Raw genomic sequence first — 15464 nt, forward strand, 5'->3', positions numbered from 1 at the left:
GCTCGGGGAGCGCTCGCGGCGGTCTGGTAACTGCCGTGTGCGTGTAGGACGGGCCAGGGGTGGGGGCCAGGGGTGGGCAGGTCCTGGTCCGGACGCGGTGCTGGCCGCCTTGGTGCCGCTGGCCTCGGGGCCGCATGGCCTACGGCTGGTTCCCGCGGCTGCCCTCAGGGCAGCAGGCCCGTTCCCGCCGGCCTGGGTCATCTCGGGCTCCCCGCCCCTCGACCTCGCCACCCACTTTGTGCCGACCGGCGGAGGCAGGCATGGCCCCGTCCGGTGCGCGATTCGGCTTTGTCAGGTGGTCAGCTCTGTCTCCCAGGCCGGGCAGGCGGGAGGGTGACGCGGAGGGTCGCGGGGTAGGCGAGCTGCTGCCGAGGTCTCATCTTACCCGGCCCAGCCAGCCTGCGGGCCAGTTTCCCTGCCCGGGGGAGGGACCCCAAGCGCAGCCTCCCTGCCTAGGCTGCTGTATCTAGTTAAAATTGTTGCGACTTAACTTCATGATACAGGCTCTTTTCTGGCGGGGGGGGGGGCGGATGTTAAGGTTAGCAACATTTAAAAGAGTGAGTTGGTTTTGTTAATAATAGAGAAGGAATAGAAATGTGGCAAAGATCGTGAAGGACTAAAATTGGGGAACCCTGAATTTATTCTCCATGCGCACAAGTCAGGGATGGAAATAAATGGTAGTGAGATTTTTTTTTTTTTTTTTGTGGAGACGGAGTCTCACTTAATTGCCCTCGGTAGAGTGCCGTGGCGTCACACGGCTCACAGCAACCTCCAACTCCTGGGCTTAGGCGATTCTCCTGCCTCAGCCTCCCGAGTAGCTGGGACTACAGGCGCCCGCCACAACGCCCGGCTAGTTTTTGGTTGCAGCTTGCCCGGGGCTGGGTTTGAACCTGCCACCCTCGGCATATGGGGCTGGCGCCCTGCTCACTGAGCCACAGGCGCCGCCCGGTAGTGAGATTTTAAAAGGATAGTTTCTCAAGAACACGTTAATCATAAAGTTGCCTGAAGACAGTTTAGGCACATTATGTAGTTTTTCTTAAGACTATCAGGAGAGTAAAGATGAGTTTGACGTCGGAGGTTAGTCTTCAATTAGTTTTCCCCGAGCCTCATACACGACTCCTTAAACCGATTTTTTAAAACATGATTTATTCCTTTAATAAACAAGCATTGTAGGGTAGATGCCTTTTGTTCCTCACATGCTTGCATTTTAAATTTTATGTGAAGAGGAAATCATGAGAATAGTTGGTTACACATTACCGTCAAATATTTACCTTTCTACTTAATAGTTGTAGCTTAATGGGTACTCCGTATTAGTGTATATACTTTTATTTGGAATGCAGTGCCATCTTTAGATTAATTTTTATCCTGAACTCTTTCATCTTCTGACTACATCATTATCAGTGTTCAGTATAGTACAAAAAAGTGGGTTGCAGAGTTGTTTTTTTTTTTAGATAGAGTCTCACTGTGTCGCCCTTAGTAGAGGGCTCTGGTGTCACAGCTCACAGTGACCTCAAACTCTTGAGCTTAAGCGATTCTCTTGCTTCAGCCTCCGGAATAGCTGTGACTACAGGCCCCTGCCACAACGCGGGACTATTTTTGTTGTTGCAGTTGTCATTGTTTAGCATGCCCAGGTCGGGTCCCCCAGCCCCGCTGTATGTGGCCGGCGCTCTAACCACCGAGCTACGGGCGCCAAGCCGGGTTGCAGAGTTATAAACATTTAAGTACACTGCACTTTAAAATGTATTAATATTAAAGTCTTAAAATTATTTGTAAAAATTGTGTATGTTAATTGTACTAATGTCATTTCCACCTGTTAAGAGGTAAAAAGCTTTGGGGTAATCTTCCTGTCCTCATTTACATTGTAGTGGATGGTGGCAGCATCAGTAGTCCACTCTACGTAGCTTTCTATGTTTAAAAAATGTCTACTTGAAATTCAGCTAAAGTCAACATTGGTAAAATGTTTCAGGAATTGAATTTCTGATATTTACCTTACTTTACGTTTTATTTTCCCCAAGAGCTAGGTTTTTTCTTTTCGGTTTTATAAAACTATTGTACTATCTTTATTCTTACACAAATTAATAAAAATTCCATAATGTCATTATCCAGTCTGGGTTCATATTTTTTCAACTCTCCCATAAATCTCTTCCACCACAACACCCGGCTATTTTTTTATTGCAGTTGTCATTGTTTTAGCTGGCTTGGGCCAGGTTCGAACATGCCGCCTACCCACTGAGCTATGGGTGCTGCCCATAAATGTGTTTTTACAGTTAGCTTGTTAAGACCCAAATCCCAGAGGGGTCTTTCAATGATGCACAATTTACATTTTATAATCTTTAACAGTTCCCTCACCTTTTTGTTTTTTCTAAACATTTTAAATTTAGCTGGTTGCATTGCATGGTATCCTGTAACAAGTATCTTTGTTCCTTTTCTGTTCTCTAAACCATCGGTTAGATCTAGAATTGCAATGTCTAGTATAGTATCTACCAACCAGCTGTGGCTTTTTATTTTTATTGGTTTTAACTTTTAAATTTTTTTTCTTGCAGTTTTTGGCCGGGGCTGGGTTTGAACCCATCACCTCTGGCATAGGAGTAGGTGCCCTACTCCTTTGAGCCACAGGTGCCGCCCTTTAATTTTTTTTTTTTAAGGCAGTGTCCCACTCTGTTGCCCAGGCTAGAGTGCCATGGCATCAGCCTAGCTCATGGTAACCTCAGATTCCTGGATTAAAGCCATTTTCCTGCCTCAGCCTCTTGAGTAGCTGAGACTACAGGCGCTGGCCACAACACCTAGCTAATTTTTCTATTTTTAGTAGAGGCAGGGGTTTCACTCTTGCTCTGACTAGTCTTGAACTCCTGAGGTCAAGTGATCTCCTGCCTTGTCCTCCCAGAGTGCTAGGATTACAGGCATGAGCCACCACACCTGGCTAGCTGTGGCTTCTTAATTAAAATGAAATAAAATAAAAAAATTTGGTTTTCTTATTGCATTAGCCACATTTCAAATGCTCATCGTAGCAACACATTTAAAGTGCTCAGTGTAGCCACAGATTTGCCTAGTGGCTTCTGTTTAGTGCAATTATAAATATTTTCATAACTGCAGAAAGTTGTATTGAGTAGCACTGATCTAGAAGCTTGATCAGATTCATTCTTGAGGTTTTTTATTTATTTATTTTTTGTGGGGTTTGGGGGAGAAAGTTCCATAGGTAGTGCAATATACTTACTATTTTATTAGTTATCAGGGAGGCAAGTAATGTCCGAGTTGTTTCTCCTTTTTTGATGTTCAGATTGATCAGTGTAGTAGGTTCAGGTTTTGTTGGCCCAATCCATCCATCATGAATTCCCCAAGAGCCTTTTACTTCATGCTGAAATCTTTTCATAGATTTAGATGGTATCTGTTTCTGCATTTCAATTTCTAATTCTGTCATTCCTTCAGTATTTTTTCTTTCTTTCTTTCTTTTTTTTTTGAGACATAGTGTTACTCTGTCATCCTGGGTAGAGCGTTGTGAAGTCACAGCTCACAGAAACCTCAAACTCTTGGGCTCAAGTGATTCTTTTGCCTCAGCCACAATGCCTGGCTATTTTGAGAGACGGGGGTCTCCCTCTGCTTCAGTATTTATTAGCTAGGAATCTTTTACGAAGAAGAACTTTCTCTCATCAGCTATTTGACTACCCTGAAATATAGTTTGCACAGAAAAGGAAAGAAAAGTACTTAATTCTTTCCCTCTACTTTCAGATTAGAGTAATGCATTGGTGTCCCAGCAAACTTCAAAGGTAGCCCATGAGGGTTTTGGCCTTCTTTAAATCATCATAAACTTAAGACTTTAATATTTTTAAACCATTTAAACATGTTACTATCTATTTTTTAATACTGAAATGGTTGCATCTTGGCAAATGGACCCCCTTTAAATTGGCTTCTGTTCCATTTGATATGAACAATGGTAGTGATCGTTTCTTTCTTTGTTGTTGTTGTTGTTGTGAACCTGCCAGCCTCCGTGTATGTGGCTGGCACCCTACCCACTGAGCTGTGGGTGCCCCCCTCCCTTTTTTTTAAGACAGGGTCTTGTATTGTTGCCCAGGCTAACTTGCAGTGGCACCATCATAGCTCACTGTAATCTCAAACTTCTGTGCTCAAGTGATCCTCTTGCCTCAGCCTCCTGAGTAGTTGGGACTATAGCAGAGTAGCTGGCACTACAGGTGTGTGCCACCATGCCTAATTTTTATATTTTTTTGTAAAGACAGGTTCTTGCTGTGTTGTTCAGGCTGGTCTTTAATAACCTTGGCTTCCCTAAGGGCTAGGCATGAGCCACTGTCAGACACGGTTTCTGATGAAACATTTTCTTGGCCTCCAGAGAGCCTTGATTCCTTTGGGTAGGAGATCATAGTTGGAGACCACAGTCTGGATGGGAGAGGCATTCTTTCTCTAGGATTATTATTGGTTATTGGTTCTAGGATGTACAGTGGACAGAATCAGGAAATCCTCTTTTTTTTGCAGTTTTTGGCAGGGGCCGGGTTTGAACCTGCCACCTCCCTTGTAAGGGACCGACGCCCTACTCCTTTGAGCCACAGGCTCCGCCAGAAATACATTTTTTAAAAGAGAAATATTCACAGTTAATACTGCTTCCAATTTAAGCTTCTTTTTATAGTTTTTAAAAAGCATGTTTTTTTAAATTTATCTTTTTTTACTGAAACCTTTGTACCTAATGACATTAATATAATTACTTTTTCTCTTATAATGGTTTCAAATAAACAATACCAATTTTATCATTACTAATATGATTCCTGACAAGTTCCTACAATATCTTTTCCATTCTTTTTTATGCTTAGTATAAAAAAAGCTGTATGCAGTGAAATTATTATACTTTAAAAGCATATGAAATAATTTGCTGTGTGGTTAGTCTATTTGATATCTAGTTAATAGTTGATTTATTTCATTTTCTTTCTAATTTTCAGTACTGCCTTTTTTAAGTTTTGACTTGATTTATCATGTGTAAAACATTGGTGTAGTTCCTATATAACAAGTACCTATAAAACAATGTCATGTGAGACCTTGAGAAGTTTAGCTTTCACTGTTTTCCTCCACCCTATTTATTTCCTCTCCTTATTGGTATCATTTTTTACTGTTTTGGGTTTATCCTTCTATAAAAAAAACTGTACCTAAAAGCAAGTATACAAACAAGCACACACCTTCCTCTCGGATAAAAGGTACTATTTACATATGCCATTTTGTATTTTACTTTTGTCACCTAATAACATATGACCTGTAGGTCTCCCCACAGAAGTATGTAGAGATTGTTACTCCTTTTTACAGTTGCATAGAGTTCCCTTGGTGGGCATTTGTGTTAGGCATTTGTGTTATTTTCTACTGTTACAAATAGTGTTGCAGTAAATAAATATCCTTGTGCAAATGTTATTTTGTATTTTTACCACTGTATCTTTGGAATAGAGTCTAAGAAGTAGCATTGTTGAATAAGAGGGCAAATACATGTATCAGTTAATAGGGATTACCAAAATCTCCCCTATAGTAGTTGTACCATTTTACATTTTTACCTACAACATGTTGTGAGTGCCTGTTGCCCCATAGCCTTGTCAGCAGATGTTTAATTTTTGGTTGATGTGATAAAAGAAAGAGTAACTCAGTGTAGTTTTATTTTATTTTATTTTTTTGAGACAGTCTCACTTTGTCACCCTGGGTAGAGTGCCACAGCATCACAGCTCACAGCAACCTCAAACGCTTGGGCTTAAGCAATTTTCTTGCTTCAGCCTCCAGAGTAGCTGGGACTACAGGCGCCCACCACAGTGCCTGGCTATTTTTGTTGTTGTTGTTGTTGCAGTTGTCATTGTTGTTCAGCAGGCCCAGGCAGCATTAGAACCTGCCAGCTTCGTGTATGTGACCAGTGCCTTACTCACTGAGCTATCGGCGTTGAGCCTCAGTGTAGTTTTAATCTGTATTTCTCTCATTAACAAGGTTGAACATCTTTTCATAAATTTAAGGTCACTTATATTTATTTTTCTTTGAATTGCTTATTCATATCTCTTGCCCAAGTTCCTATAGATTTTTTTTCCCCTAGTTATAAGCTCTTTGTATATTTGAGCAATTAATGCTTTGTGGTAAAGCTTTCAAATACTATTATTTGTCTTTTAACTTTGCTGATGCAGAAGTTTTTTTCATGTAAAAGTTTATTGTTATGTACTTATATTTTTCAGTCTTTCTCATTCTAACTGGATTTTGAGTCACAGTTTGCGCAATATTTTTAAAATTTAATTTTTTTTGCAGTTTTTTTGGCTGGGGCCGGGTTTGAACCCACCACCTCTGGTATATGGGGCCAGCGCCCTACTCCTTGAGCCACAGGCACCGCCCTAAAATTTAATTTTTTTAGAAAAATTTCTCTAATATCTTATCCTGACTCCCCCACCCCCCGCCAAGTTTAATTGGAAGCCTTTCTGGAGAATGTTAAATAATATTGATTGTTCATTGGAACTGCTGTAGTTTACCAGCCATAGTATATCTGACACAAACATAGATTTTCGTAATTACGTGATACCGAGGCAGGTAAAGGGACAGAGCATTGTCATCCTTCTATAAACTAGACTGGAAGTTTAGTTTAAACTCTTAGTACATACACATTTATTCATAATTGTATCTGGAGTTTTTATTTTCTTTGTCCAATTTGTAAATACTTTGATTTTGTATATACTCTGATAATTTCTCTGATCTGTAAATTAAAAGATTAGAGACCTGAAGTGCTTTCTAGCTTTTAAATTCTAATATGTTAGTGAGTTTTTAAAGATTTACTTATTTTCAGACATTCTATTTGTATTCCTTTTCTTTCAAGTGTGTTTTTCCTCCTTCCCAGAATTGATGAAAATGCCTGTAGTTCCTTTCAGCATCCAATTCCAAATTTTACTGATTTAAAACAGTCTTCATTTCAAAAGAGAGTTATAATTAGTAAGTTGTTTGTTAATGTTTTGGTTTAACTGCTAACATTAGAGAGCTGTCCGTTTTCCCTTTAGCCACAGTATCATTGCATGTTAGTGGCAAGGAGTAGCAGATTATCAAACAGTATTTACTTAAAATTGTATTTAATATAATGATGAAAGAATGTGTAGCTTCATGTAGTTACTTATTACATGGCACTTGACTAAAAAAGTAAAGTGACATAGTGCATAGAGTTGAATAGGAGTCAAGTTGATTAGGAAAAGAATCAGTGTTGTTGCTGTGTGCAATTCAGATAACAAAGACCTGTAGGAAATCTGAGTCCTGCTATTACCTGATCCCAAGGAATGAGAACTGATAATGTTTGGCACCTACTCAAGCAGATGGTAAAGGTATTATTAAAGAAACATATTACACGTGAGTAATTTTACTTTATTTTCCATAGAGGTTGTTTCTGATCCCCTCCTCCCCTTCTTTTCTTTGAAAGAGGGATCTTTGTCTTAGTTTTAGACCTTTGTTTTGGTTTTTGAAATGGTAATTTCCCTTATGTGGACTATTTCATTGTTGTGCTGCTGCCACCTGGTGGCTACAGTGGTGATGTCATACTTCAATTCAAAATTTTTTATTGCTTGTTTTATTTATTTATTTATTTTTTAAATTCTTTTTGGCCCAAGACACTATTAGGCCAAAAGAAAATATGCTTATGTGTTTAAAGATCTGAATACTGTAAAATATACATACAAAGATCACACATTAGTTAATACTTCAGAGTCACTACCTAGGCTGATCTAGGACTGTAATTTGTAGTTTTCCATAGTTAAGTTATATATCCCTCCAAGCCTCAATTTCTCTGAATGTTACTAAATTTGGATTAGATGGTGGGTATAAGGTAGCTATAACAATTTGGCATTCAATGACTTTTAACTTCTATTGTAAATATTGTTAATTATTAAGTAATAGTAATCTGGAAAATATATTAATGTAGTATATATTACTAAATATATTACTGAATTTGTTAATTTTAAGAATATCATAACCTAAAGAAGTATAATTTTACTAATGATAATTTTGAATAACAAGTAGCCCTGTATTAAGAATATTTACATATTCTTACATGTTTAATAAATATCTATATGTCATTGTCAGGAGCACATTAATTGACTGTTAGAACTCCAAGAGAGACCTGTAAGAAATCTTGGAGATTATTGTTCATGCCCTTTATATTGCAGATGCAAAAACTGAAGTCCAAGATTACCTAACTAGTTAGTTGTAGAGGAAGACTATATCCTGAGTCTCCATATAGTACAGTGTGGACTGTGTGCTGCCTCATAGTTGGTTTAGAGTGGACCAAAACATGGAATCTAGGTTGCATTGTAATGTGATTCTATCATGGTTTGAAAGAAAGTGAAATCGAACATGGGAACCTTTTCCTTTAGGTTTTTATTTTGTGTAATGTTGGTGTAATAGGTAGGGTAGGGTAATTCAAATGGGAAAAATTCCTCCCCACCATATTTGTGTGTGAGTAGTTTAATACTCCTTGTTAGAAATAGATGCAAATATAAGGTACAGTGGTTGTATTTTCCAGTCTTTTTGTTGTCCTCTGTGTCTCTGGAATACCCTGGACATTCCTCTATCACTACATTTATCATACTGGGAGAACATTTTTGGCTAATTTTTTTCTGTCCATTTTGGACAGTTAGCTTCTTGAAAGGGTTATGTTTTTCATCACCGTATATACCTAGTAGTATAACACTCAATAATCTGTTGAATAAAGGAATCTTCTTGGAGCAATATAACTTTTTTTTTTTTTGCAGTTTTTGGCCGGGGCTGGGTTTGAACCCACCACCTCCGGCTTATGGGGCTGGTGCCCTATTCCTTTGAGCCACAGGGCCACCCAAGGAATATAACTTTTTGAAAAGGTGTTAAGAAGAAGGGGCAGAACTTCTACACTATTGTCTTTGCTAAAGGTTTAAAGAGGAGAAGTTTCTTGGGAGTGAAAAGTGGCTTGAGGGGCGGTGCCTGTGGCTCAGCGGGTAGGGCACCGGTCCCATATGCCGGAGGTGACGGGTTCAAACCCAGCCCTGGCACAATAAAAACCAAAAAACCACGAAAAGTGGCTTGATATTGATGAACATTTTGAAAATTTGTGATACGAATTGAGACACCTATAGCACATAGTACTCATAGGCACTTCTGAATTTAAGGGTCTTCATTCCTGTCCTCTCACCTTTCTTCATGATGCATCTTTCCCTTTTTGTGGCAGTCTGTTCTGTCTTTGCTCTTTCTCAGCTAGACCCTTCTCTGTAGTCCTTCAGCTGTGACCAGTTTGCACAGCAGTGGTAGGTAAAAGACAGGAGTTGAGGTAAGCCCAGAGCATCTAGCACAGTCCTTGTTAGAATGTTATACTGAGCTCCGCAGCAGAGAGGGATGACTAGTCTAGGAAGGAAAAAGAGTGTGTGAAAAACTCACTTCCAGTGTGACGTTAACTCCTAGAAAGAATCTGTGAAGGAGTGGAGTAGGAGGTATAAAGTGCAGAGGAGGGAGGGCCTTGTGGCTGCCTTGCAGGGGAGAAGAGTGTAGCAGGAAGCGCTATGGACTTGTCTTCTCCTGGGTGAGTAGGATCTCCTATGGTGAACCAGGGAGTTCAACCTCAGTGCATTTCATGTTTCAAAATAATATCTTTATTTAAAAAAACAAAACAACTACACCTTTCTTCTGACATATGTGAGCCCTATGCTTTCCTCTCGTTTGTAAGGGGGGTTTGTGCCAGTGTCCCTCTGCTGGGAAGACACCTTCACCACCCCGGTCCACTCTTACTCTAGGAACTTGACATAGAACAAGGGGGTACTTAGTATTGGATAGCAGTTATATGAAGACAGTCTTAACAACAGTTCAAATAAGTTTTTTTCTTTTAGTCTGAAATATATTTGGTCCTAATATTTCTTGAAGTGATTTTCTTTGCTTCTACAGTCATCTTAAGAAGTGCTGTTTTCCCATTGTTATTTGTATGCTTTGATTCACATTCTTAGGTTGTATATTAGAGTTTAAAATGTATTTTCTCATGACTGATTTTTTTTCTTTCCTTTCTCAGTTGTCAAAACAAAGGGGATTTGGTGATGGAGGCTTTGTTGGAAGGAATGCAAAATCGAGGGCATGGTGGGTAAGTCAGTTTTTAAAAAATTAATTTTCTTTATTAATACATAATAATCAGAAATATTTTTAGGGTACATGTGATCCTCCCATAATGGATATAATGTATAATGACCAAATCAGGGTGTTTTAATCACCTCAACTATTTCTCATTTTTTGGTGTTGGAAGCATGTCAGCTCTTCTCCTCTAGCTATTTTTAAATATATAATAAATTGTCTAGGCTCACATCTGTAATCCTGGCACTCACCACAGAGGTGAGTGGATCTCTTGAGCTCAGGAATTGGAGAATAGCCTGAGCAAGAGAGAGCCCTGTCTCCACTAAAAAATAGAAAAACTAGCCGGGTGTTGTGGTGGGCACCTGTAGTCCCAGCTATTCACAAGGCTGAGGCAAGAGGATCACTCAGACCCAGGGGTTTGAGGTTCTTGTGAGCTATGATGATGCCAGGGAACTCTACCCAGGGTGACAGAGTAAAAAAACAAAAACATAATGAATTAAGATTTAAAGAACATGACTGTGCTAGTCACCTTATTTGCTACTTACTGGTCACTTACTAACCTCCCTAGTGTGCTATTGAACCCTAGAACTTATTCTTTCTATCTAACTGTGTATTTGTACCCGTTAACTAACCTTTCTTCACTCGCTATTCCTGGTGTCTGATAGCCGTCATTCTATTCTCTACCTCCATGAGATCTACTTTTTTAACTCCTACATATGAATGAGAACATGTAGTATTGTCTTTCTGTGGCTTTCTTATTTCACTTAACGTAATGACCTCTAATTCCATGCTGGAAATGACAGAATTTCATTCTTTTTTCGTGGCTGAATAGTATTCCATAGTGTGACCTTTTCTTTGTCCATCCACTGATGGACACTAAGGTTGATACTGCTCTTGGCTATTGTGAATAGTATTGCAGTGTGAACATATGAGCATAAGTATCCCTTTAAAAGACTGATTTCTTCTCATAGTGGGATTACTGGATCATATAGTAGTTCTATTTTTATTTTTTTGAGAAACTTCCATACCGTTTTCCATAGTGGGTGTACTGATTTACATTCTTACCAACATTGTATCAGAGTTTCATTTTTTACACATCCTCACCAGTATCTGTTACTTCTTTTCTTCTTGGTAGTAGCCATTCTGTTTGGGGAAAGATGGTATCTCATTGTAGTTTTGACTTCCATTTGCCTGATGATTAGTGATGCTGAGCATTTTTTTTGCAGTTTCTGGCCGGGGTTGGGTTTGAACCTGCCACCTCCGGCATATGGGGCCTTTGAGCCACAGGCGCCGCCCATGCTGAGCATTTTTAAATATACCTCTTAGTAATTCGTATATCTTAAGAAATGTCTGTTTGGGCGGCGCCTGTGGCTCAAGGAGTAGGGCACTGGTCCCATATGCCAGAGGTGGCAGGTTCAAACCCAGCCCCGGCCAAAAACCAAAAAAAAAAGATAAAAAAAAATAAATGTCTATTCATGTCTTTTAATGAGATTATCTTTTTTCTGCTGTTGAGTTCCTTGTATAATCTGGATATTTGTCCCTTGTCATATGAATAGTTTGCAAATATTTTCTCCCATTCTACAGGTTGTCTCTTCACTCTGTTGATTATTTCCTTTTCTGTGCAAAAGCTTTTTAGTTTGACATAGTCCCATTTGTCTCTTTTTATTTTGTTGTCTGTGCTTTTGAAGTGTTAGCCATAAAATCCTTGCCTGGAGTCTAGGTAGACCAATGGCCTGAAGTGTTTCTTCTAGTAGTTTTATAGTTTTGGATATATGTTTAAGTCTTTAATCCATTTTGAGTTGATTTTTCTGTGTTGAGACAGAGGGGTCTAGTTTTACTTTTCCACATGTGGACATCCAGTTTTCCCAGTACCATTGATTAAAGATGGTGTCCTCCTTCTCACCCCATCCCCACCCATGTATGTTTTTGGCACCTTCTTTGAAAGACCGGCCTGTTTCAGTTCCGTTGGACTCTGTGTCTGTTTTTATACCAATAACATGTTGTTTTGGTTATAGCTTTGTAGTATATTCTGAAGTCAGGTGGTGTGATGCCTCCAGCTTTATTTTTTAGGATTACTTTGGCTATTTGAGGCCCTTTGTGCTTCCATAATAATTTTAGAGTTTTTTTTTCTATTTCTGTGAAGAATGTCGTTGGTATTTTGATAGGAATTGCATTGAATCTGTAAATTGCTTTATGGTAATTTTACCAAGGCAGTATGGTAATTTTAACAGTGTTAATTCCTGTCATCCACTAGCAAGGGATGCCTTTCCATTTGTTTTTGTTCTCTTCAGTTTTTTTTAACCAATGTTTTGAAGTTTTCATCATAGAGGTCGTTCACTGCCTTCGTTAAATTTATTCCTAGATTTTTTTTGTAGCTATTATAAATAGAATTGTTTTCTTGATTTCTTTTTCAGCTAGTTCATTATTGGTATATAGAAGTGCTATCGATTTTTGTTGTTGATTTTGTATCCTAAAACTTTACTGAATTCCTTTACCAGTTCTAACAGTTTTTTGGTAGAACTTTTAGGTTTTTTTCTATACAAAACCATGTTATCTGTAGAAAAGGACAGTTTAATTTCCTCCTTTCCTTTTTTTTTAGACAGTCTTACTTTGTTACCCTTGGTATGGTGCCATGGTGTCATAGCTCACAGCAACCTCAAACTCTTGGGCTCAAGTGATTCTCTTGCCACAGCCTCCCGACTAGCTGCATGTGGGATCCCCACCACAATACCCAGCTATTTTTAGAGGTGCGAGCCACCAGGCCTGGCCCTCCTTGCCTATTTGGATGCCTTTTATTTCTTTTTCTTGCCTGATTGCTCTGGCTCAGACTTCTAGTACTGAGATGAATAGAGTGGTGAAAGTGGACATCCTTGTCTTGTTTCAGTTCTTAAAGGAAAGGCCTTCAGCTTTTCCATTTAGTGTGTTAGCTGTGGGTTTGCCATATGTGGCCTTTATTGTGTTTAGGTGTGTTCCTATTATTCTTAATTTGTTGAGATTTTTTATTATGAAGGAATGCTAAATTTTATCAGATGCTTTTTCTGTATGTGTTGAGATGACCATATGGTTTTTGTCCTTCATTCCATTGAAATGATATCATGTTTATTGATTTGTGTGTGTTGAACCATCTTTGCATACCTGTGATAAGTCCCACTTGATCACCACTTTTGATGTGTTGTTGGATTCAGTTTACTAGTATTCTGTTGAAGACTTTGTATCTATGTTTATCAGGATATTGACCTATTGTTTTTTTTTTTGGTGGTGTCCTTGCCTGTTTTTGGTAGCAAGTTGGCTTTGAAGAATGAGTTAGAATTTACTCCTCTTAAAGTTTTTGGAATAGATTGAGAAGAATTGGTGTTAGTTCTTCTTTATAAGTTTGGTAGAATTCAAAAGTAAAAGTCAACAACTCCCAGACTTTTCTTTGTTGGGTGATCTTTTATTACTGATTCAGTCTTGTTACTCATTATTGGTCTGTTTAGGTTTTTTATTTCTTCCTGGTTTTATCTTGGTATGTGGTATATGTCCAGGAATTTATCCATTGCCTCTAGGATTGCCAGTTTGTTAGCCTACAGTTATTTGTAGTAGTCTCTAATTACCCTTGGTGTTTCTGTGTTATCAGTTGTGATATTTCCTTTTTTTTTTTTTTTTCATTTTTTACCGGGGCCAGGTTTGAACCCACCACCTCTGGTATATGGGGCCCATGCCCTACTCCTTTGAGCCATAGGCACAGATATTTCCTTTTTTTTGTTTCTGATTTTATTATTTGTGTCTTCCCTTTTTTTTTGTGGTTAGTCTTACTAGCAATTTATCAATGTAGCTTATCTTTTCAAAAAACTAACTTTTTATTTCATTGACCCTTCATGTTCTTTTAATCTTTATTTTGTTTATTTCTGCTTTACTAATATTATTTCTTTCCTTCTAATTTTGGGTTTGGTTTGTTCTTGCTTTTCCAGTTGTATGAGGTATATCGTTAAGTTATTTGAAATCTTGCTGCTTTTTTATGTAGCTATTTATTCTATAAACTTCCCTCTTAGCACTGCATTTACTGTATCCTATTGGTTTTGGTATGTTATATTTTCATTTGTTTAGATAAATTTTTAATTTTCTTTATTTTATGTTTATTTTTTTTTATATTTTTATTAAGTCATAAAGAGGTAGATCATGTATACATTAATGCATTTATGGGATACAATGTGCCGATTTCATATACAATTTGGAATGCTTACATCGTACTGGTTAATATATCCCTCCCCTCATTTACTTAATTATTGTGTTAAGACATTTATACTCTATACTTAATAGATCTGACATGTATCCTTGCAATATGCACCATAGGTGTGATCCCACCGTTCACCCTCCCTCTATCTGACCTCCCTCCTCACTTCCCCCCTCCCTCCTTCATCCCGGGCCATAGTTGTAATCTGTTGTTCATATGAAAGTGTGAGTGATTGTAAATTGGTTTCATAATAGTACTGAGCACATTGGATACTTTTTCCTCCTTTCTTGAGATACTTTACTAAGTAGGATATGTTCCAGCTCCATCCATGTAAACATAAAAGAGGTAAAGTCGTCATCTTTTTTAAGGCTGCATAATATTCCATGGTATACATATGCCACAATTTATTAATCCATTCATGGGTCACTGGGCACTTGGGCTTCTTCCATGACTTGACTATTATGAATAGAGCTGCAGTGAACAATCTGGTGCAAATATCTTTGTTATAAAGTGATTTTTGGTCTTTTGGATATACTCTTAATAGAGGAATTGTAGGATCAAATGGCAGGTCTACTTTTAGATTCCTGAGTATTCTCCATATTTCTTTCCAAAGGGGACATATTAGCTTGCATTCCCACCAGCAGTGTAGAAGTGTTCCCTTTTCTCCACATCCGTGTCTACATCTGTAGTTTTGGGATTTTGTTATGTGAGCCACTCTTACTGGAGTTAGATGATATCTCAAAATGGTTTTGATTTGCATTTCTCTGATGATTAAAGATGATGAACATTTTTTCATGTGTCTGTAGACCATGTGCCTGTCTTCTTCAGAGAAGCTCTGTTCAAGTCCCTTGCCCACAATAAAATGGGATTACTTGTTCTTTTCTTATTAATAAGTTTGAGTTCTCTGTGGATTTTGGTTATCAAACCTTTGTCAAAAATATAACCTGCAAATATCCTCTCCCATTCTGAGGGCTGTCTGCTTGCTTTACTTACTGTGTCCTTAGCTGTGTAGAAGCTTTTTAGTTTGATCAGATCCCAGTAATGTATTTTTGGTGTTGCTTCAATTGCCTGGGGGGTCTTCCTCATAAAGTATTCTCCCAGGCCAATTTCTTCAAATGTTTCCCCTGCACTCTCTCTAAGAATCTTTATAGTTTCATGTCTTAAGTTTAATTTTCTT

General features: G+C 38.4%; 1 protein-coding gene across 7 annotated transcripts in view; it reads left to right on the plus strand.

The window, feature by feature from the left end:
• The window catches only part of CEP63 (centrosomal protein 63), a 65708-nt gene that overhangs the window by 238 nt on the left and 50006 nt on the right, over positions 1-15464 (plus strand). For 2 of the 7 annotated variants that reach the window (XM_053599258.1, XM_053599259.1), the window contains exon 2: positions 10019-10087. In XM_053599258.1, the coding sequence (XP_053455233.1) occupies positions 10044-10087 (44 nt within the window). In that variant the 5' untranslated portion in view covers positions 10019-10043. Of the gene's footprint in view, positions 1-33; positions 296-10015; positions 10088-15464 lie in introns of those variants that run through there. The other 5 variants (XM_053599261.1, XM_053599257.1, XM_053599260.1 and 2 more) reach the window with 5 other exon arrangements.

The sequence above is a fragment of the Nycticebus coucang genome, chromosome 8 (genome assembly GCF_027406575.1).
Source record: "Nycticebus coucang isolate mNycCou1 chromosome 8, mNycCou1.pri, whole genome shotgun sequence".
Classification (NCBI taxonomy): domain Eukaryota; kingdom Metazoa; phylum Chordata; class Mammalia; order Primates; family Lorisidae; genus Nycticebus; species Nycticebus coucang.